General features: G+C 32.9%; 1 protein-coding gene and 1 non-coding gene across 9 annotated transcripts in view; one reads left to right on the top strand and one right to left on the bottom strand.

The window, feature by feature from the left end:
- Rictor (RPTOR independent companion of MTOR complex 2) overlaps window positions 1-24,168 on the top strand; it is a 109,684-nt gene that overhangs the window by 43,159 nt on the left and 42,357 nt on the right. For 7 of the 8 annotated variants that reach the window (XM_074077564.1, XM_020166643.2, XM_074077563.1 and 4 more), the window contains 7 exons: window positions 1,043-1,107; window positions 2,169-2,300; window positions 5,674-5,737; window positions 10,203-10,329; window positions 13,718-13,887; window positions 17,179-17,246; window positions 20,163-20,230. In XM_074077564.1, coding sequence (XP_073933665.1) covers window positions 1,043-1,107; window positions 2,169-2,300; window positions 5,674-5,737; window positions 10,203-10,329; window positions 13,718-13,887; window positions 17,179-17,246; window positions 20,163-20,230 — 694 coding nt within the window. The remainder of the gene's footprint in view (window positions 1-1,042; window positions 1,108-2,168; window positions 2,301-5,673; window positions 5,738-10,202; window positions 10,330-13,717; window positions 13,888-17,178; window positions 17,247-20,162; window positions 20,231-24,168) is intronic. The other variant, XM_074077571.1, reaches the window with a different exon arrangement.
- Window positions 19,250-19,356, bottom strand: LOC141424400 (U6 spliceosomal RNA). Its single transcript, XR_012449337.1, has one exon. It is a non-coding gene; the product is annotated as a U6 spliceosomal RNA (small nuclear RNA).

Here is a 24,168-nt window from a genome sequence, read left to right on the forward strand (position 1 = left end):
CTGAGTTCAGCCCCGAGTACCACCAAAAGAAAAACACCAGTAACAGTAATGTCTTGAAAGATAAATACAAAACTAATTAAATTCAATGTGAGGGGAGTAATTGAAATGAAAATACTGTAAGATTGTAGCATTTTAAAGACATGGCAAAGAAATAATTTCTTTTTTTTTTTTTTTTCTATTTTGTCACTGGAGTTTGAACCTCAGGGCTTTGTACTTGCTAGGTAGGTACTCTATTGATTAAGCTATCACACCAGCCATTTTTGCTCTGGTTATTTTTGAAATAGGTTATTGCTTTTTGCCTAGGCTGGCCTGGACCACGATCCTCCCTATTTTATGCTTCTCACTATAGCTAGGATGACAGATGCATGCCACACCACATCCAGCTTTTTTGTTGTTGTTGAGATGGGGGGTGGTCTCACAAACTTTTTGCCTAGGCTGACCCAGAACAGTGATCCTCCTGATCTCAGCCTCTATTGTACCTGGGGTGACAGCACGTGCCACCTGAGCCTGCCTTTTTTCTTCTTCTTTTTCTTTCTTTTGGGTTTGAACTCAGGACATTGTACATTGTGCTTGCTATGCAGGCGCTCTACTTGAGCCACACCTACAGACCAAGAAATCATTTCTTACAATGCATGTTGTAAACTGTGATAAACCACTAAAAGAGTAGCTTTTAAAATAGTAAAATTATTGAGAGAAAAAGTAAAATAATAAAATGATTAATTCAAAAAAGGGAAGTTGGGTTAAAGAAATCTAAAACTGGTAGGACAAATTAAAAAAACAATGAGATGGGGCTGGAGGTATGGCTCAAGCTGCAGAGCACCTGCCTAGCAAGCACAAAGCCCTGAGTTCAAATCCAAGCCAAAAAAAAAAAAAGCCCCAAATAGTAAAATGGTGGAAATAAAAGCTGCATATTTTAATAGTAAAATATATTTTTAAAAATTTTGTTAAAAACAAATGTCTCACTTTCTAGCATAAAACACGGTGTATATAAATATATAAGTTCACAATTCATGTATACATACATATTTTGTTTTTCTAACAGCTTCTTTGTGATATTGGCCATAGTGAAGAAAAACTGGGTTTTAACTATGAAGATATCATAATTTGGTAAGTGTAGCTCAGCTCTCCCTCATCCCTTCCAGATTTTAGTAATTCCAGCTTCAGTAATTTTAAATTAGAAATAAGATAATACAGCACTTCATATTTGATTTTATAGTAGCAGTTGCTTGGATATTCGGAAGATTCAGGATCTTCAGTTATTTTGCTGTTTTATGAATCTTAGTTGATACTTTTTGATTACAAAATATGAGGAACCAAAGCTAATGTTCAAAAATACCTGGACTTCTATAATTTAAACTTCTAAGCTAAATCTGAAATTTGAAGACTGCAGTTTCTCATTTTCTTCCTAGGAATAAGAGGAATCTATAACTCTTTTAAGTCTTACTTCAGAGGGAGTGGCAAACTTGACTAAGCATAATAGTTTCATGATCATCTTTTTTGGTGCTCTAAGGAATTAGAATTGATAGGATGATCTGTGCTTGCTGTCATTATAAAGTATTTTATTATTGGTTTAAACCAGTGATTGTTTGGGAGCAGTCGAAGTAGGTAGGCAGATACAAGGGAATAGATTGTAAGGTCATCATAAAGAGTATAGCTGGAAAAAAGGCATATTTATTTTCCCATTGCTTATATAAAATAAACTGCAGATGATGAATCAAACTCAGTAACATTGGCTTGATTGTTAAGAATGTATGCAGGAGGCACAGAATCACAGCAACATCACCATTATGTAAAATTTCATGGTTTGCAGTGAAGGTTTTTTACACATAGAAACTGCAGTTGGATAAAATTAATCCTGCATGACTAGAAGTTTTTCATACCTCGAATGAGGAAATAATTGATACAGGTTGAGCATCTTTAACATGAAAATATTAATCTAAAATGCTCCAAAATCTGAAACTCTCTGAGTCATCTCAGTATCAAAGAAGTTTTGAGTTTTGGATTTTCGGATGAGGGATGGTCATTTGGTACAGTCTATGCCAAATAAATAAACTCTGGAAATCTGAAATACTTGTCATCCCACACATTCTGGTTGAGGGATGCTTAACCTGTACTATAATTTTCTGTGTATTTGAAACACTTACAACAGAACTTTTGTTTTCATACAGTTTGCGGTTAGCTTTATTAAATGAAGCAAAAGAAGTGAGAGCAGCAGGGTTACGAGCACTTCGATATCTCATCCAAGATTCCAGTATTCTGCAGAAGGTGCTAAAATTGAAAGTGGACTATTTAATAGCTAGGTAATTTTCCTAGAGTTATTTATGCTTCACATGTTTTGAAAGTTGTGTGTCAAATTTTAGCATACCTACCATAAAGTGTATAGATTTTTACCGTAAAGCTTGGTAATTTGTACAAACACACACAATCAAGTAAGAAGACAAAACATTTTCAAAATGCCAGTAATACTCCATTATATCTTTAATCAGTAGTAAACATTATTCTAATGTTTTCATTGTAGACTAGTTTTTCCTGCTCTAAGGTATCATATTGGAGGTAACAAGTAACACTAGTTACTCTTTTTCTTTCTTCATTATCTGTGCATTCATTTATGTTGACGTATTTTGTTTTTCTTTTTAATGCTGTGTATTTTGTTTTGTAATTAGACCATATTTTATTCTGTTCATTTTCTGGGTAGTTTTCAGTGTTTATCTATTTTGAATAAAGCTGTTCTGAGTATTCTTGTACAAGTTTGCTGCTGGACATATACACTTATTTCTCTTAGATTTGTATGGAACTGGAATAGCTGGGATGTAGGTATATTTGTTCAACCTTACTAAAAGCCATAGGTACTGCTAAATAATTTTTTAAGTGATCGCGCTGATGTATACTACTGTGAGCAATGTATGAGAATTCTGGTCTCTCCACATCAGCATTTGTTGGTTTTAGTCATCAATTTTAGTCTTTCTTGTGGGTTCTTATTTTGATTTTTAATTTGTATTTCCTTGGTGACTTTGATGTTAAGTCCCTTTCATTTGCTTGTTGTTTATTTTGCTCATTTGTAGACTGAATTGACTTTATTCTTTTTATGTAGGAATTTTTGGGGTTGTCTGGCATAGTCTTTTCAGGCATATAGAGTGAAAATATTTTCTTCAAGTTTGCCTTGCAGTTTTACTCTTTTAATGGTCTTTGACAAAGAAAAGTTCTTAATGAAATCCAAAGTGCTTTTGGTCTCTTGGAAAGAGATCTGTGTTTTCTTCTACAGGTATTATTCCTTCATACTTTCTGTGAACCATCTGACTGTATTTTGTCAAATTTGATTGTTGTGTAAGGTATGAGGTAGGTGTCAAGTCACTTTTATCTTTACATAAATATCCATTTATTGAAAAGATTCTGATTTTATATCTACATTATCACCTTTGTTATAAATCAGGTCACTGAATATTTTTGTGTTTGTGTTCTCTATTCTCTTTAGTTGGTCTCTTTGTCTATTCTCTTAACAGTTTTTCAGTTTTAATTGCTACAGCTTTTTAATACATCTTGATACATGTTAATATGAGTCTTCCATCTTCTTGAAGACTGTCTTGGCTATTCTGGGCTCTGCATTTATATATACATTTTAGAACCATCCATTTCTACATAACTTGCTGAGATTTTAGTAGGGATTACATTGAAATTCTAGATTAATTTGGAACAAATTGACATCTTAACTAAGTCTTCTAAACTTTAACTTATTAGAAACTTTGATTTCTGTCAACAAACTTAATGTAGTTTTCTCTGTAGAGGTCTTGAACTATTTTTAAGATTTATGCATTCATGATAAATTTTTGGTTTTGACACACGGTCTTGCTGTGTAGCCCATATTGGCCTTAAACTTGCAGTCCTCCTGCCTCTACCCTGGGTGCTGGGATAATAGGTATGTGTCACCATGCCTGGCTTAGATTTTTAGTTATTGTAGGGTTTTTTGTTGTTGTTGTTTTTGGTTATTGCCTTATGATTATTTTATTATTTAAAATTTTCAGGTCTTTGCTTTATTTCTACATCTTTCGTTTTATTTTCTTCATGTCAACATAGTTATTTTGAAGTCCCCTCTCACAGTGCCAATTTGTGTTCTATTTCTATTGTCTTTTTTTTTGGTTCTTGATCTTTCTTTTGCCTATTTCTTTCTTTGAAACCATGCCATGTACCAACAAATTAAATGTAAATATTGGTATTTAAAAATCTGTGGCAGTAGATCATATTATTGTTTTCCTTTTAAGAGAGTTAAGTTTTATTCTGAAATATTGGCCTATTGCACTGATTCTGTTAAACTTGGTTTTTGCTTTGCCATCGCTCCTAGGAAGTAGCTATTTGGCTCTAGAGTTAAAATGTAGATGTTTAGCAGAACCTCTTTATCTTGGCCAACCATGACCCCTAGTTTCTTTCTTTGAGTATTAAGCATCTACTGAGATCTCTGCTCTATTCCTGTGCTTTTCAGAGTAGCTTTTTGCTTGTTTTCTTGGAGTCTAATCCTGTTTTTACACAACACAAAATCTGGCAAATGTCTTGGAGAGAATTTTTAGCTTGTTTTCCTTCTACTTTCTTCTCTTTGGGATTTAGCTCCTCGTCTCCCAACTACTTTGGCTGCCCTAAAGTTAAATCACTCAGTCTTTCTAGTCCAGACAGGCTCTTGCTTTCTCCCAGAACTCTGTGTCCCTAAGGCTAGGGATAGATAAACACCTTCAGGGAAAAAGCCTGGTTGAATGTGGAGCTTCTTATGTTTCTTTTTCTAGGCATTATTCTCTCTCGATCTAAGCCTTCCTGTAATGACCAGACATGGAATTCTATGTCCATTTCACATACCCCCTTCTTTTTTGGTGTCACTGGGGCTGGAACTTAGGCTCAGTGCATGTTAGGCAAGGCACTGTCACTGAGCAACCCCCACCCCTCATTTACTTCTTATTCGAATTGTCTTAGATTAATTGCATTTAGACAGAAAAAAAACATTTTTCTAAAAAATTTTTTTAAGTGGTACTGGAATTAGAACTCAGGGCCTTGTTCTTGCTAGGCAAGTGCTGTACTACTTGAGCCATGCCCCTCAGCCCCCCAAAAGTGCTTTTGAATTACAAAATGTCTACATATGAAATATACTGAACTATCTAAATTTTCAAAACTTATGCTGTCATATAAACCACTTCTACATAGCTTAATAAATTTTTACAAAGACATGTCAGCTCTGTGATATTTGATGGGACATTAATTTTTGAAGAGAATTTGGAATTCAAATTATTTTGGTAAAATAGAATTTTTGTGACTGTTGCTTAAGAAAGTCATGATACATAAAATTTAAACATTGATTAGAATCACAGTTTAACATAAGCAAGTTTGAACTATTTCCCTATACAGTTTTTATGAAATAGCTGTTAATTTTATCAGGTGAATTTTTTTCTAGTAGATTGCTGATATTTTGCTCAGTAGGTATGCTACTACATTGTTTTTTTTTTTTTTCCTGAAGTTTTAAATGAAATACTTTTGAAATGTAGGTTAACTAAATAAATATTTGGTGGTACTAGAAAAGCATGTACTAAAGTTTTAATATACTATGTTGACATGAAGATGCGTGTGATCTAGCAGCATTATTATATAAAATGTCTTAATATGATTTTATTAATGATTAATGTTTTGTGTATTATTTAGGTGCATTGACATACAGCAGAGCAACGAGGTAGAGAGGACACAAGCACTTCGATTAGTCAGAAAGGTATGCTTATGTGTGAGAGTAAAGGCAAATTTATGGTTTTCATGTTAAACATTTATATGTTTAGATTAGATTATTGTGAAATTTTCATTAGATTTAAAGAGTTTTCATTAAACATTTTTATTTTGTTGAAGTTTTATGAATTAAGTAAATTTATTTAACTTTGAGGTAAGCATAAATATTTTGTGTAGTCTATGTGATTGGGGATAGTTAAGACAATGTTCTTATAAAATGCTTATTGTAAAGAATATTTCTTCTTTCAGCAGACATGTAAATGTAATTACTGCTTTGTTAAGTGATTAAAGAAAAGAGTTGCATACTCCTCATCCTGACTTTCTCTTAATTTTATGCTTATAGCTAATTCTATAAAATAGCTGACACAAATAGTTACAAGCTTGTGTTTTAAAAGATGAATTTGGGTATAAAGAACTTAGACCATTGTATGCCATAAAACTCCTGAAAAAAGGTGAGTGACAATCTGTAAAACTCCTGAAGGCCTTCACAGAATCCTTGTTGTTGTTTAATGTGATAGATGCCCTAATGGCCAACAGATAGAGTGAACTGAAATAAATTTTGTTCAGACATGGCCTAAAACAGCTATTAGTATTCCCTCTTAAACATTCATGAGAATCCTGCAGTGCATGTTTATTAATATAAAAGTCTCTAAAATTATTTAACAATTGAAGCTTTTAAGTTTTTTTCTGTTTCTGTACCTTTGAATTTAGTGCATGTTCCAGAATGGTGAACTATTAAGTTAGTATATTACCTAGGGTCCTCTCCTTTTCCTTTTTCTTCTAGTTGTCTACTACCTGTGGTTAGTAATAGTACCTACAGTTGGCCATAGTAAGGAACAAGTAAATGGAACAGTTGTCTTAAAAGAAGTTTAAAATGATACTAAGAGTGACATTTGTGATAGATTTGGGAACAACAAACCCATTAAATGTATATGTAAATAGCATTTTTATAGAAATAACTATTTTCCAAAAAATAAACTTATTGAGAAGAGTACCAGTATTTTAAATGTCTACAGATGTCTTTGATGTGTCTTGATAATGTATGTCTTGCCTCTGCATTCAGTCTGTTGTGCTCTTGTCTGCAATGGAGTCTCTAGAAAACTTTAGTATATACTTGTGAGAGAATAAGTAAAAAAAGATAGCTAATGAGTTTGAGCTGCTGAGAAAGTAGTTTTGATTTTGCATAACCTCTGAAAATATCCTTGGGATCCTCAAAATTTTCTGGCCCACTCTTTAAAATTTTTGCCCTAGAAATTGTTTTCAAAAGGAAAGACAACTTCAAATAGACTCAATTAAATTCAGCTTGTTTGAATTATTTAGTAAATTTTTTTTCAATTTTGTAAAATTTTTTGTGCATATTAAAGTTTAACTTACAGCTTTGTAAAAGTAAACAGATGCTTAAAAACAATTTAATAGCACTGTAACAAAAGTGTTTTATTCTGTTGCCTTCTGAGAGGCAGCATAATAAAATAAATGTCAGGTATTTGTGAATCCAAGAACAGGAAAATTGCTTGGACTTGGTAGTACATGAGCTCAGGAATGGTTGTGGCATAGGGGTTTTTCCTGGTTAGTTAAAAATAAAGCTGAATAAATGGTGGCCTTTATAGGTCAGAGAAACTATAATTTTATCAGTACTTTTAGCATCTGAAGTACACATTTCTTTTCTTCAACAACACCTTGGAAACTAAAGTAGTAGAAATCAATGTTTAGTACTATAATTACCTGGTCAGTGAGGTTTTCTTGTATGCATACCAAAAGTTTTAAATTTTTCTATAAAAGTAATAATGTACTTTAAAGATTTGTTTTCTGCTTTAGAATAATTTATTCTGAGTAATCAAGGATTAATTTTCTTTCTCTTTCACCCGTCTCATTCATTTGGAAAACTTTTTTTTCTTTCAGTGCCTCTCTGATTTTTTTTTTTTTTTTTTTTTTTTTTGCTTCTTTTCCCATTTTCATCCAGGCAAAATTATAGAGAGAAGTGACTCATTTCTCTATATAATTTCCCCACTGGTCACCTGTTGCTACTGTTTTTTTTTTTCCTCACTTCAAATTATACTTAATATCCTGTCAGTACAAAACATCATATTAATACATAATTTCTTTATTCATTTATAAGTTTTTTGAGCAATTACAGTTTTTCTTTAACGACTATAAGGATTTCTTTTAGTGGAGTCACATGCCCTTGGCATACAACAGAATAGTGATATTGCTATAGCAAGATCCCATTTCCAGATTTGTAAACCTCTTGTAGACCAATGAGTATTAATGCATACCTTGGCATTCAGAGCTCATTTTTGGTCCTACCAGATATTTCTGTCTGATCTATATTATTATGCTACCATGTGTACAGACAGATGACCACCAGTACCTCAGATTTTGTTTCCATCTGCTCCTTTCATGTCATTATAACATCATCCCTCATTATCTGCATCTTCCAGTCTCAACTAAAATTTCACATGTTCTCTTTACAGAACTCAGTGTTTCTTTAGTTCCTTTGTGTCAGTTCCACAAATTTATTACCTACTTCTGATCTTTATTTTAAATGTGTGTGTCCTCTGTCAGAAATGATTATAATAGTGACTACGTTTTATGGCCTTTCCCTTATTGAATATTCATTGATTTATGAGGAAACCGTTCTCTGTTTCACAATGAATTTGAGTTTCTTTGCATATATTTCCCTGGAAAATAAGAAGAACTATTTTATTTGTAAAAATTTAAATTTTATGTACTTGTTCAATGGTACAGCCTACATATTTGTTTAATAGACATGAGATTCATAGAGTAGAATTTTATATGCTGTACTTGAAATTCTAGAAAACATCTTGTATACATCTTCATTTTCTGAATGAGTAAACTGAGGCACAGAGAGAAGATTGATTTGGTAAAGATAATATAGTTTATTATTTAACAGCATATTTAGCTCTCAAAGCCAAATTGTTGGGCTTTTTAGCCAGTTCTTTTTAGAATATATCTCATGCATTTTACTTTGTGGGGAAATATTCTCATATGTTCTTCATGGGCATAGCAATACACTGAACAGTATTAAAACACAGGTTAATATATGAGGTTAGAATTTTTTTTTACTCAGTTTCTTCTACTCCTTTCCCTTTATTCCGCTATTTCTCCCCTCTCTTTTCTTTCTTTTTTTTTTTTTAAATGGGGAAGCCAGGTTGAACTGGATACCACACTCCTGCCTTCTGCATACCACCAACAGGTGGATTGGAGAAGAGAGAGGCCTGCTGGCAGAATGAGAAGAGCTGTCTCATTTGTAGTGAATGTCTGTCCTTCACCTGGCATGGCTTAGGCCGAGCCCGAGGAGAGCACCACGTCTCTCCCCTCCCTTTTTCATTAATGGAAAATAGTGACCTAGAAACAGATGTGAAAACTTTTTAGCTTCTGCATTAATTGGAAATATATTTATTTTATGATTATAAAATCATATTCTATAATTTTAATTGTACCTTGTAGTATCACTTCATATTGCTAAAACAACATAAATCATCTATTTCTCTAATATAGACCTTACATTTGATCTTCTATAGTCCTTAACTATGTTTTTTGTTTACTTACATTGCATCCTCTAATTGTTTCAGAGCACAAGTTTTTATTTTTTCAAGAAGCTTGCAAGTCCAGTAATAATCCAGGACAGATTAATTTTCTCCTTACGCAAATAAAGCAAAACACTTCTTCCTATTCCCACCCCCAAGGATATGTTACTTAAAATAGTCTTTATTAAATTATAATTAGCCACTTACTTTTTCTTCCTGTTTTCCAAATCAAAGCTGTATATTTCTTCCTATTTTCAGTATATAAATTATGTGTCGCCAGTGAGATCCTTCATACCATTTCCATCAGCAGTTTTGAAAAATTATAAAGTGATTATGCGTTACTAATTCTCCCTTCTGGCATAACAGCAAGTTAATAGTGGAGCGTATAGCTAGAGATTAGGATGATCATTAGATACCTGTCATAGCAAAGAGAGAGAATTGAGGCCCCAAATCAATTCATTTGATGAGGAAGAAGAGGTAGAGATGAAGATGTCCATGAGGTAGATTTGGTGATTATAACTGATGAAAGAATCAGGACATTATAGTATAGTAATATGTTGATAATCGTCATCATTCCTGATTTACTTTGACTAGGGACTAGAAAGCTGTATAAGAGATAGTTTCTATTCTAAGGCAACTTAGAATCTCTGAAATGTTAACTCTTGTTGGAACTACTAGAGAAAAGTAAAAAATATTTTTCCATAGTAATGATTATTCATATTTGCCATATCAATTATTAGTTATGGTAATCCTTTGAGACATCCATATGAAGCATAAGGTTAAAGTGGTACTTGGATCTAATAAATATTCTGTGGTCCTAACTGTGTCAGTCTGAATCTGAGCAAAATAATATTGAAAATACATGTTAAGTGAGTAACTTCTCTTTCTGATTCTTCTTCTCTACAGATGATTACTGTGAATGCTTCCTTGTTTCCTAGTTCTGTGACCAACTCATTAATTGCAGTTGGAAATGATGGACTTCAAGAAAGAGACAGAATGGTCCGAGCATGCATTGCCATTATCTGTGAACTAGGTCAGAAATTAAGTAATAAAAGTATAGTATTTTATAAAGAATATATAATATATCCTAATGCTTTTAATGCACAAATTCTTTAGCTCCTGGTACTACAAGAATATAAAAAAGGCACATTTCTGAGAGGGAAGTAGAGGACTTGATATTAAACATATAATTGTAAAGTGATGTGAAAATTGAATAAATCCTCAAGTTTTATTTACCATGAAACTTACAGAGGACATGTCTCAATCAGTAATTTTAGTAAAATCTCCTAAAGTCTGGTTGTCCAATAACAGTCACTCCGTATGTTTCTATGGATTAAAAAATAATAAACCATACATAAAAAGTAAATTCTAGATGCAAAAAAGGGTCAAATAGTTAAATGAGGCAAAAAGTGAGGATAGAATCATTGGCGAATGTTTATCTGATGATTGGGAATAAAATGAATTTTGAATCATCAAAGAAATGACACAGGGATTTCAGTAGCTATAGATTTTACTATAGTGAACAAAGAGAACAAATAAGTAAAACAAGTGCAACAAATAAAAGGACTTCCTGCATATAAACCAATAGGAAAAGTAAGTAATCCTCAAAGAAATACATGGCTAATTAATATGTTTTAAAAGTTCAGACTTGCTTATTGTCACAGAAATGAAAATTTAAATAATAAGAGATAGATGACATTGTCTTCCACTACCTAAAATACGAATGCTGTAGATTTTATTCTCTTTTGAGATTATAAATCAATTCATAGGTTTAAGTTAAAGAAAGAAAAGAAGGACCAAACTCTGCCATTGAGGGTTTAAAAATACCAACTACAGTACCTGCCGGTTTAGCGGCAAATTCAAAAATGTGATTAAGGAAATGATGAAAATAAAAATTTTACTATATGCCAATGTATGGGATACCTAGAAAATTATACTCAGTTAACATTCATCAGAAATGCTTTTATAATTAAGCAAAAAGTAAGTGGGTAAATGAATCATTGTAACTCAAGAAGTCTTAAAAAAAGACGAAAGAAAACCTAAATTCTGTGTTAAGTAGGAAATAAAAAGAATAAAATTGAAAGTTTTGTTTGGGGGTCTAATGTATGGCCAACAATTCTAGGTGGAGACAGAAGGATCACAGTTAAGAGGCCAATGAGGACGAAAGCTAAAGAGATTTTTTTCACTTCAAAAACAAACCAGGTGTGGTGGCACACTCCTGTTGTTCCCAGTTACTTGAGAAACGAAGTTAATAGGAAGATCGGGCTTGGGCCAAGACCCTATCTGAAAAACAAACTGAAAGCAGAATGGCTAAAGGTGTGATTCAAGTGGGAGAGTGCTTGCCTAGCAAGCTCCAGGCCCTGAGTTCAATACCCAGTACAGCAAAAACAAGCCCCCTAATTAGAGAATAAGTTAGATTATGCAACCTAAACTATGTTAGTTGGAAGAAGAAAACAATGAAATACACATTTAAGTGTTTGCAAAACTCAAGGTTCAGAAAAGCGAAAGACTAATAAAGGAAGAAAGAAGAGGTTTTTTTAATTTATAAGATTTTTTTCAATGTATGTATATTTGAAACTTACTGAAATAAATAGATTTTCAGGATAATTACTAATTTCCCTTTACTAAAAAGTATAAAACATGATAGATAAAACCATAAAGGAAGTTGAAACATTGATGAAGTAATTACCTTCAAAAAGACTAATCAATTTAGTTTTGCTTAAAAAAGGGAACATTTAATTCTTGCACACAGCGATATATATATATATCTATACCCATATTAAAATAATTAGGCTACTTTATTAACATTCTAGAAGAATGTTAAGATCTCGAATCACCTGTATGTTCTTAATAGTAGATCTCTATAAATGCTGCAGCCTTGTAACTCTTAGCATTGTTTAAAACTTTTAGCTGTTACTTGTAAGGTAAAATAATAAATGGAAAAGATAGGATTGCTATATTTATATATATATACATATATATAAACTGGATCAAGTGAAAAACACAGTAAGTAATTTTAGTATAGTGGAATCGTGAAAATAGAGATTCGATAGGTACATTGTGTTTCAACGATAGTAAATAGGATAGAAAAATATTTCCAACGTAGAAAACTGGATGAAACAAACATAAGATAAACATAAGAAATCTATGTAAGTTATGTGTGTGGTTAGGTGCTACTTTCTAGGAGAATTAAAGTTTTATATCTTGAGCCCAGAATTGGTTACAAGGGTATAGATATTGTTGTAAGGGTTGTAGACATTAGACTTTTTAAAAAAAATTTTGTTGAAACTGGGGTTTAAACTCAGGTCTTCATGCTTGCAAGTCAGGAGCTCTACTGCCTGAACCATGCCTCCAGTTCATTTTACTCTAGTTATTTTGGAGATGGGAGGTTCTCACCAACTATTTGCCCAGGCTGCCTTTGAACTCCATCCTCTTGATTGCAGCCTCCCAAGTAGTTAGGGTTACAGACATGAGCCACCAGCTCCCCATGGTTGTAAACATTTTGATTATATAATTATACCTTATTTTAGAAAAAATAGGACAAATCTATTCTCAAATTCACTTGCATGAATAAATAGGAAAGAACAAACTGTAAAAACAATTTTGAAAAACAATAAAAGGAAGAGAAAGGAAAGATTTTGTTTCATTTTAAAACTATTAACATAGGTTATTAAGAGAGAGAAAAACTAAAGATTAACCAAGATTTGTGGACCCTGATATATAGAAAACTTTAGTATACCATTAAGTGTAAAAAATCAAAGGAAAACTGTGCAAGGTGATACACACCTGTAATCCCAACTCTTAAGAGAATGAGGCAAGAGAATTTCAAGTTTGAGGCCAACCTGGGCTGCATAGCAAGACCTTGTCTCAAAAAAAACAAAACAAAAATCCAACTCCAAAACAACATAAAAAACACACATGCTCCTGCGTGCAACATGCAAAGAAAATTCCTGATCTTTGGAATGGGAGAGGAATTTCTCAGATTAAAGTTGTTAAACAGTGTATGCACATGCGTTTTTTTAATAAAAAATAATGCAATGAAATAAAGCATTTATAGCAAAATCTTAAACTAACAATTACATAAAAGATTTCAGATAGAGAGCTATTATCTCCTCCATAAAAATCTCCTGGGCACAGTGGCTCATGTCTGTAATCCATCCCAGGTACTTGGGAAGCAAAGATAGGGAAGATGGCGGTTTGAGGCCAGCCCAGGCAAAAAAGAAATGGGACATTTTAAAAATTAGGTTTAGGGGGAAGTGTATTTAGTGACTCTTTCTTACTAGATATCTTTTTTATCCTCTTTTCCTTTATGGTTAAAGTTGTTTGAATATAAAAGGAAATTAAGTTTGAAAGTACAGATTTCAGCTTACTTTTTATTATCATTCTCAATGTAATGCATTAACATTTTTCTTTTATTTTAGCACTTCAGAATCCAGAGGTGGTGGCCCTTCGAGGTGGACTAAACACCATCTTGAAAAATGTGATTGATTGCCAATTAAGTCGAATAAATGAGGCCCTCATTACTACAATTTTGCACCTCCTTAATCATCCAAAAACTCGACAGTATGTACGAGTTGATGTAGAATTAGAGGTAGGCACTTTTATGTTCTTTTCTAATTTTAATATATAATTTTTAAAGTACATACTTTCCAAAAGTTTGAAGTAATGGCTACATCACAATATATTAATTCTCTAATCTATATTAGCCAAGATTTATTTATTCCATTCTTATTTTATAGCTTATTATTTTGGAATGAATTAAAAATTCTCAAGGATATTTCATTTTTGTATTAGCCATGAGGGGTTTGCTGAGCAAATTAGAGTATGAGTAAGGTTACATTTACCTGTTTAAGAACATTGTTTTTAAGAACTTTAGTTTGTTAATGGCATATACCTCCAGCTAAGTATATCCTATTTATTAATTAAACTATACTAAAATACTCTTGGAAGCACTTTGTTAGCAGCTATCATGTATACTTGAAAATTTACTCATAGTTTTGGTACTCTACATTTAAACTTTTTTTCTGATTCATGTTTTTTATAGTCTGTCTAAATAATATATAGTGGAGGTTAGAATAGAATTGTCATACAATATATTCTTGAAGTTTTTGTGAATGTATTACCTTACTGTCCATTACAGAAGTATTCAAAATAAGTTTCAATCAAGTATTTGTTGTATTTAGGTATGAAATTATGTAAGATGTAAAAGATACATTCTCTAATTTGTCTTTATAAATAATTTTAGGAAACTTGTCTTAAATGTTACAGTTCTGACTTTATTTTTTTGAGCTGGGGTTTTGCTGCTTACTCTATCGCCCAGGTGGGCCTGGAGCTCTAGGCTGGAGCAGTCTTCCTCAGCCTCCCACGTAGCTGAGACAGTAAGCAGCACTAACAGGCCCAGCTTTAGGACTACTTTTTAGAAATATTTCAGATTTTAAAATTAACATTAGTCTTTGTCACTAACTAGCAAATGTAAGCACAGTATTCTCCTTAGTATGTAATTTTAAATACATTATTTATAGCATTCCTTTAGGAAGAAACTGGTATTATTGATAGTGTGTTTATCTTTAATTTTTCTTTATCAAGTAGAAAAACTTACATTAAAACTGAGGAAATAACTACAATAAAAGATGATGATACATGCAGGCTCTTTATTTCTAGATATTTTGTAGCAGTTGAGCAAAGCCTTTATGTAAGTGAAAGAAAACCTATCTTGCCCTGTATCTTATCCTTTAAAAACAGAAATATGGTTATTTTTTCCCTTTACAAGATCTCACCATGATGGCACAGTTTGAGAGAATAGACTTTAGGCTTTGCAGATTAGGTTTTAATTTTTTGCTCTATGACTCTGCTAGCATTATGACATTGGGCAAGTTACTCAGTTTCTCTTGGGCATGTTCTTTCCACAGGTAAAATATAGGTCATGGTTTTCAGCCTTAAAAAATTGTAAAGATTAAATGCTATAAGTATTATAGTAGTAACAGCAATAGGTAGCATTCATGTGAAGCTTGTAATTAGTTATAGTACTTTATTAATTCTGCTTTACATAAAATGTTTTACTAGTACCTAGCATATAGTAAATATTCAGTAAATGCTGGTTGCCTTGGATATTATATATCATTATCTTCCACATTTTCATCATTGTATTTATTATTGAGTCTGTTGTTAAGAAGGTTTATTCCTCATTTTTATTAATTATGTTTGATCAATTTTATTTCATTCCAAATTAATGCTTGTTCTTTTCTAAAAACAAGCTATTTGCAGTGCTATCTTTTAGGCATGATCTTTCTCCTAGTGGATATAATTAACTTACGTTTAAAAAAAAAAAATTCCCTCTTAATTTATCCTGGTGTCAATTTCTGGTTAATTTACAAAAAGTTTTTTGGTTTTCCCCCGCCTGGAGTTGCAGGTACAGTTAGACACTGAAAATTCATGTATCCTTTCATGGGATCAGAAAGATCAGAGTTTTTGGACATTGTATAGAGCTAAAATGATAAACTGAATATTTTGTAGCTAATTTCCAGTTCTAAACATTTACTAAATTCTCAAACCTGTCTTTACTTTATCCCCCTGTGGTGCTGGAGATGGAGCCCAGGGCCTCACTCATGCTAGACAAGTGTTCTACCACTGAGCGCTCAATGCTGTCTTGAAATGTCTAGCTAAAGGTCTCAGTTTGAAGCTTAAAAATTCCAATATCTCACTGCTAAGGATAATAGTTGATAAGCTCTATTGAATGCACCAGAAGAACATAATTATCAGAGGTATACATACTTTCATCAGATTTGCAATGTAGCCTCCAATTAACTCGGTCATTAGGATAAAATAATAAGCTGCCCTAATTTACCTATCAGAGGAAAAGATAATCTATCTTTGCTGGAAGATAACATCATGTAGATCCTTTCTAAAAATATATAGTATCTGCCATTAAGTGAAGAATTTCTAGTTGTACAAAACAACATGACCATGTGAATGAAAATCCAGAAGAAAAAAACCAAACAGTTCATAGAAACATAGAGAAGTAGAAGAAAACAACTTTAAAACACCATAGTTAATTTGCTCAAGAAGAGAAAAAAAAAGTACAGTAATGAAGAATTTCATAATATGATTGGATACACAAAAAGAATCAAATGGAAATTATAGTACTAAAAAATACAATACCTGGAATTCAGAATTCAGTTAAGTGAAAAATTAAGTTTGGATAGGGAGATACTGATAGTAAACTGAAAGAAAGGTCAGTGAAAATATCCAGATTAAAGCACAAAGGATAAAAAATAATAATAATAAGGAAACACACAGAACAGAACAGAAGTAATACTATGTTGGAAAGTACCAAGAAAATTGGCAGAAGCAAATATCTAAACTGTGACTAAAATTTTGTTTCTAAAACTGATGAAGCTTCATGTTTGTAAAGCTCAAAAACTCCAAATAAGAAAATAAAAAGGAAACAAGATGTAGGAATATCACTGACTGTTAAAAACCAAGACAATCAAAAATCTTAAGAGTAGCTTGAGCATAAAAGATACTAGTTTCTAAGAATCAAGTCTGGCAGCTGATTTTCCTGACCAAAGTCAGGCAAACTAGCCGCAGTTGAGTGTCATCATCACAGTGTTAAAAGAAAATAACCCAACCTAGATAAAACAAAAATTTATTCCTATTTGTGCACGGTTTTAGAACCATGTATCTTTCAGTTTAAAAGTTCAAAATTTCAAATTGTTTTACTTTTTTAAGAAAAATTTACCCAGCATTTCTTAATAAGTTTAAAGGAAGAAGTCTCTCAAATAGGAAACCCAATTAAAGATACATAGATTTAATTTTGGCTTGTTAAAAGAAGAATACTTCTTAGGATAAAATCTCTTGTGCTTCTGTTTCTCTTTTATTTTAGCGAATTTTAGCACCCTATACTGATTTTCACTACAGACATAGTCCAGATACAGCTGAAGGACAGCTCAAGTAAGTACCATACCATAAGATACTAATAGCTTATGAAGTGATGTATGTGTTAATATTAGAGCTTTTATGTTTGCTTGATTGCAGGTAGAGCCAGAGAAATGTGAGTTTAAGTAAATTTTCTGTTTCATGGAATTATATTGCATTTGTCTCATAATTAAGTGTACTTCAGAAATTAAAAGAAAACTTTGGAAAATTTAAAGATTAGTTTCTTCAGAAAAATATAGGCTGTATTAGAGACCTAGATATTTGTTTCCTGTTATATTATTTTTACACTGAGAGACCAAAAGAATGAAGTAATAGTAGGGAATAGAATGAATAACTGCCTTAACAAATTGTTTCAGCAGAATATGTAGATTTTTGAAAATAAGGTTAATAGGAAAACAGATGGTGTATGGTAAAGATTATTTTCTATAGTCTTTGGACAGGAAACATTTACTAGGTATTCAGAGATAATTATAATTAAAATAATTCAGGGATCCCATACATTTTGGTGAATATTTTGTAAATGACACAATGTTAATAAATATGCATTTTTCTAGTACCTGTTTTCTAGTAGGGTTGTTGGACTGTAGACATACTTATTTTGGTAGATAGTATATATTTTTAAAATTTCTTGCCAGCTTTTGGAACTTTGTTGGACAAGCAGATTTTTTTTCATTTTTTTCCTCCTGCATTAAAAATAGTGCTTTCATTTTCTTCAAACATTGATATCACTGTGTATTTATTATCACACCCAGCCTAACCTAACAAATCAAAATAGATGTCCTGTGTTTAAGACTTCTCAAACTTACTCCTGCTAGCTTTAGTTATGATTAGAAATTCTTAAGTGCCTTTCTTCAGTTTTTATAAGATTTGGACATTTTATTTTTTGTTTTGTTTTGATTTTTGGTTTTGTTTGAAACAAGGTCACTCTTGTACCTCAGTTGCCTTGGAACTCTATATCTTAGGCTCCCCTCAAACTAGCAGTCCTCCTGCCTTACTCCTCCCCAATGCTGGGGTTACAGGCCTGGGTCATCATACTGTCTAGACATTCTCTTTATTGGTGGAGAGTATGATTTCTTCTATTGCTAATGCAATAAATTACTACAAATATCATAGCTTAAAACAACATAAATTGATTAGCTCAGAGTTTGGTAAGTCATACATCTAGATTGGCTCCTATCTGAAGGTGAGATGGTGAAAAATCCATTTTCAAGCTCACTAGTTTGTTAGCAGAATTCATTTAGTTCCTTGATGTTCAATAGCTCAGGTTTCTGTTTCCTTGCTAGCCCTTGCTGGGACCTGTTTACACCTTCTAGAAGATGACCATTCCTTTGCACATGGTCCTCTCTATTTTCAAAGTTAGCAACAGTGTCCAAAATACTCTTAGTGCTTTGATTTTCTCTGAATTTTACTTCTGCCACCAACTAAAGAAAGCACTCCAATTAGATCAAGGCTGCAGGATGATCTCCTGTACTATGCCTACTGGGCTATATAAGATAAACATCTTCACAGTCATGGCAGTGATATCTCATCATATTTACATGATCCAGAGACGAAAAATAGAGTCTTGGGGTGGGACCAGTTTTAGAAGTCTCCATACCACTACAAACAAGAGACGGACCTAGTATTTATCAGAGGTGTGCGGGGCATTCCACCCAAATCTTCCTTACCTCATCTCTTATTGCTGGGAGCCAAGCACTTAGAGGCATACTTTTTCTAACAGAATTTTATTCCAAATGCCTTATAATTGAATCTGCCAGTACATCATATACTAATGTCTAAGACCTACTGATTATACTGCTAATAGGAAAATAGTTGATCCTAAAAATACTGCATAGTTATCTGATAGGTTTGAACAGATTCCCCTGAAGCTAGTATGTCCCCAGCATTTTTAAGAGAAGCACTGAAAGCTTATTTACACAGGTGTCTGATTCTCCCTTCTTCTGTCCTTCCATTTCAGTTCCTATTGTCATTTTAACAGGTGCTCTAGCACTTGGTCTGGCTTTCCTTTTTTTTTTTTTTTTAATGTGGAATGATTCACAAATTTGTCTGTCATCCTTGGGCAGGGGCCATGCTAATCTTCTCTGTATCATTCCAGTTTTAGTATATGTGCTGCTGAGGTGAACGCCTTGGTCTGGTTTTTGCTGCTTTTGAAGACTGATAGCTCACTACTATCTAGTTTGATTTTTCTTGTCATTGCTCTCTACTCCTGCTTCCTCTGACCCCTAGTTTCTTAAATTTCTGTGTTTCCATAACCATTAAAAAAGTAACTAGAGAAGAAAAACTGGCATAGGAATAAATGGAAAGTTATCAGAGTATAGATGGAGGAACATAAATTGTTACAAGATGCCATAAGTGAACCATGGAAGAAAGTTTAACAAATAGAAGTAGTTCTGTTGCTTAATTGTCATAACTGCTATATAGACGGGAACAAGTGAGATAGTTGGATACATAATTGTTAAGGAATAAGGTGATTTGTAATGTTAATAATATCTAGTTACTGATTTTTCAATGACTAGATATTGAATTGTTTTATGAGGAATGCACAAGGATTTTGAAGTAAAGGGAATGCAGGTGTTCAGAGAGGTTTATGCTGAAATTTTTCTTTGTTAAGGAGCAGTCTTGCAACACAGATGCTTAAGCAAGACCCTGTTCTGTCTAATGCTTACTTAAAGCATATCCAAGAATAGTTTTCAGAATGCAGGAAACATAGAACTGAATAGAAAAAACAGAATTTGTAACATTTTAAACTATGTTGTGAATTTTAAATTGAGGGTCATTTTGTAGTTGTTTTGGAGTAGATCTTTAATCTTATTTTGATTTCATGTATGAATATTTAAACACTAATGGTTACTCTGATTCTGATATAGTGGCAGTAAAATCTCATTTCATTCAAACATTTTATATCTTTGGCACCTCATTTGTCCCCAACAGAGAAGACAGAGAAGCACGGTTTCTAGCCAGTAAAATGGGAATCATAGCAACATTCCGGTCATGGGCAGGTACGTTATTTCACATTACTTTGTAACATAAAGGAAAAAAATTTTAAGTGTTTTTTTTCAAATGATAAATTATTATTGCAGCATCTAATTTGAATGTTAATTAAGTCTTTATATGTTACTATTAGACCCAAAGGAATTTATACAAATTATTAAAAAATAGTGACAAAAATTTATAATAGTATATAAAAAATAACTAGTATTACTTAGGTATACACTTATTTATTAGCTATTTGCAAATCACTGTGTTAATGGTTACCTGCATAATTTAAAAACTTGAGCATGATCTATACTCACCCTCCAAAAACAACTCAAAATAAAAAAGCAAAACTTGTGTGCTGTATATGTAACTAAAGTTTATTACTTAAAATAGTTCAGTAATGTTATAAATGACAAATAAATTATGTAGGGACTAGTAGTCCCAAACTTTTTTTCTTTTTTGCCATGATGGGGATCCAACTGAGGTCCTTGTGCATGCCAGGCAAGTGCACTACCACTGAGCTGCATCCCCAGCCCATCAAACTTCTTGGGAATAGGGACTATACATGTTTCATCTTTTCATGGAATAAAAAGCAAATATCTTTTCATAACATAATACCAGCATGGTGTTATTTTCTATTAATTATTTCCATCTTCCCTCTTGGTTTCATAGAATAATTGGAGTGATAGCATGGAAAGGAATGTAGCAGTAAGCAAAACAAGTAAATTTACTTGCACATTTTTATGTACCTAGGTAACCCTAACTTACAAATATCTCTTCCATATAAATGTTTATCCTAGCTATAGACTTCAGCCTTACCTAGTCAGTATATTTTCAGGGACTTCCTCTGTTATCTTAGCATCTTGATAAAAATCCCTTTCTTGCTATGTTTCATAATTACCTATTTCCTTTTACCCTCATGGACAATAAACAGATTCTGTGAGAACCAAACATCACATGCTTTTTTTTTTGGTAATACTGGGTTTGAACTCGGCCTCATGCTTGCAAGGCAGGCACTCTACCACTTGAGCCACTCCACCAGCCCACATGGCTTTTTTGTACTTGTTCTTAAATCTGTTTTCTCTTGCTTTAACAAAATACCTAAGACAGGATAATTTATTTTAAAAATAAAGGTTTACTTAGTTCACAGTTGTGGAAGCTAGTTCAAGAGCATGGCATCAGCATCACATGGTGAAACAGAGCAAATGTGCTAGCTCTGCTCTCTCGTCCTCTTATAAAGCCAGTATGGGGTCACATTCATCAGGACCTCATCTAATCCTAATTACCTCCTAAAGTATTCCTTTAGTATTCCTCCGAAATACCATCATCCTATAAATTTAGGGATTAAATTTCTGACACATGATCCTTTGAGAGACATATCTTAATTGTAGCAGTACTTCACCAGCGCCTCATACTCTTTCAATATAGAAACCAGTTGAGTCATCCTGCCACACTTAGTCATTTCTTCTCTTACTCCAAAAGTCAGTATAACTTGGTTTTCTGTAGTTAAATAATCATCCTTTACCATCCCTCAGCTTACTTTCAGTAGAGTAGTTTCTGTCTTAACAACAACAAAACCAGCCTAGCTACTATCTCCTCATGATTTCTACTTCTACACTCTACTGTCCTCATCACTGTGTCTCTAATCTCAGCCAGTCTCTTTCTTTATTGCTCTTAAATGTTCTTTCTCCATTACTTTTTCCTTGAGCCTTTATATACTGATCCATCATTAGAAACTTAGAAGTCTGAGAGCCTTCTACCTTCCTACTGAAGTAGGAAAAGAAATACTAGCATTGTAAGTTAGAGCCCTGAAAGCACTTACCTAACAAATTGTTTTCTAAATGGTTTTTAGATTCTTTGATGCTGTTTATGAGTTAAATAAACTTTCATGTATTTCTAATGCTATTTCTATGATATAATGTATTTCAAATTCCAAACAATTAATAGACAACCTTCTAGGGCACATGTAGCCCATGTTCTGTGATCGTAAGATTTGTATACATGTTCTCATAATCTTAACTTCTAAAATTACTATCATTTATCTGAGTTGGAGAAGTACCATTTTTGATAACTAATCAAATCTGTTTTAATTTGAGTTTTGATTCTAAATCCAAGGAGAATATATGGTATTCATAAGTATATACATATGGATCGATCATCTTTAATATGAAATCTGAAATGCACCCAAGTCTGAAATTTTTTGAACACTGACATAATACCATAAAACAAAAATTCCACACTTGACCTCATGTGATAGGTTGCAGTCAAAACACAGGTACACTAAAAATACTGAATAAAATTACCTTCAGGCTATGAATATAAGTTGTATGTGAAACATAAATGATTTCCATGTGTAGACTTTGTGTCCCATTTCCAAAATATCTTACTGCATATATGCAGATAATCTGAAGTCTGTAAAAAACAACAATCCAAAATCTGAAACATTTCTGGTCCTAAGAATTTTATATAAGGGATACTCAACCTGTGTATGCTTAGCAAGAAGTAACAGGGAACTTCAGGGTTTTTTAAAAAATGTTTTTCCTTATATTCTATTACAAAAATTTGAAACAGGAAAATTTTAAAATTTGTATAGTGATCACTAATGTGCTCCTACCACCTAGATTTTGCTGTATTTGTTTTATTACATACTGCCCATTCCATCTATTACTCTGCCTTCATCATTCCATCTAATTTATTCTAATGCATCTTGAAAGAAGTTGCATATATCAGTACTCTTCACTCATAAATGCTTCAGCATGCACATTATTAACTATTAAATACAAAAGTGCTATTTTAGGTCTGGGTAGTGTAGCTTCATGGTAAGAGTGCTTGCATACGGTGCACAAGGACCTGGTTTCAACCTGCAGCACCACAAAAACAAAAACAAAACAAAAAAATCCTTCTGTTTTATATTCCAATTATCTCTGTATAGAGTTCCAGTTGGTCTGCATCCTTGTCAGCATATGGTATTGTCAGCCTTGGATTATAATCATTTTAGTAGGTGTGTCATGGTATCTTATATAATTTCCATCTACCTAGTGATTAGTATTCCTCCCTTCTGTCATTCTATCAGTCCATCTGTCCTTCCTTCCTTCCTTCCTCCCTCTCTCCCTCCCTCCCTCCCTCCCTCCTAACCTCCTGTCCTCCTTTCCTTCCTTCCTCCCTTCCTCTGTCCCTCCCTTGTCCCTCCCTTTCTCCCTTCCTTTCTCCCTTCCTTCCTTCCTCCCTCCTGTCCTTCCTTCCTCTGTTTCTCCCTCTCATCCATCCTTCCTTCCTTCTTTCCTCCCTTCCTCCCTCTCTCCCTCCTGTCCTTCCTTCCTTCCTCCCCCCCTCCCTCTTTCTTTCTCTCTTTCTAAGATTTGCACTTGGGCTTTATACTTCCTGGACAGGTGCTCTACCTCTTGAACCATTGCCTCCAGCAATATTGAGCACTTTGTTTATGTTTATTGACAATTTAAATATCTTCTTGGGGGTATGATTTTAGAATATTCAAAATAGACTCAGTTATATAGCCCCAAATTTTTTATCTATATTATTTATTTGAAGTCTTTTGCTTACATTTTTCTGTTCCTTCAATAAATTGGAGAATTAAAGTTTTAATAGACAAATGCCATACAGCTTTTCACATTAGACTGAAGAGTATTAAACAGGGAGACATACCATGGCCTTATTCGACCCTATAGTCTTATTCCCAGAAAAGCACTCATCATTCCACTGAGTGTTCATCAATTACTAAATATGCAACAGAACTTGAAGATGGAATTTAAGTGATGAAATTATTGGTATTCTCTAGTCAATAGGGAAATAATGAGAATGCTTGGAATGCACTTCTCTTCTATGATAACAGGACAATCAAATAGTATAATTTAGCTTGGAAAAACATCACAGATTTTCTGTTATGATACATTTCTATAGAATTTTTTAAAAACTTGTCAGTGATATTTTTCTTTTTATGCTCCTT

This window comes from Castor canadensis, chromosome 6 (genome assembly GCF_047511655.1).
Source record: "Castor canadensis chromosome 6, mCasCan1.hap1v2, whole genome shotgun sequence".
In the NCBI taxonomy this organism is placed as follows: domain Eukaryota; kingdom Metazoa; phylum Chordata; class Mammalia; order Rodentia; family Castoridae; genus Castor; species Castor canadensis.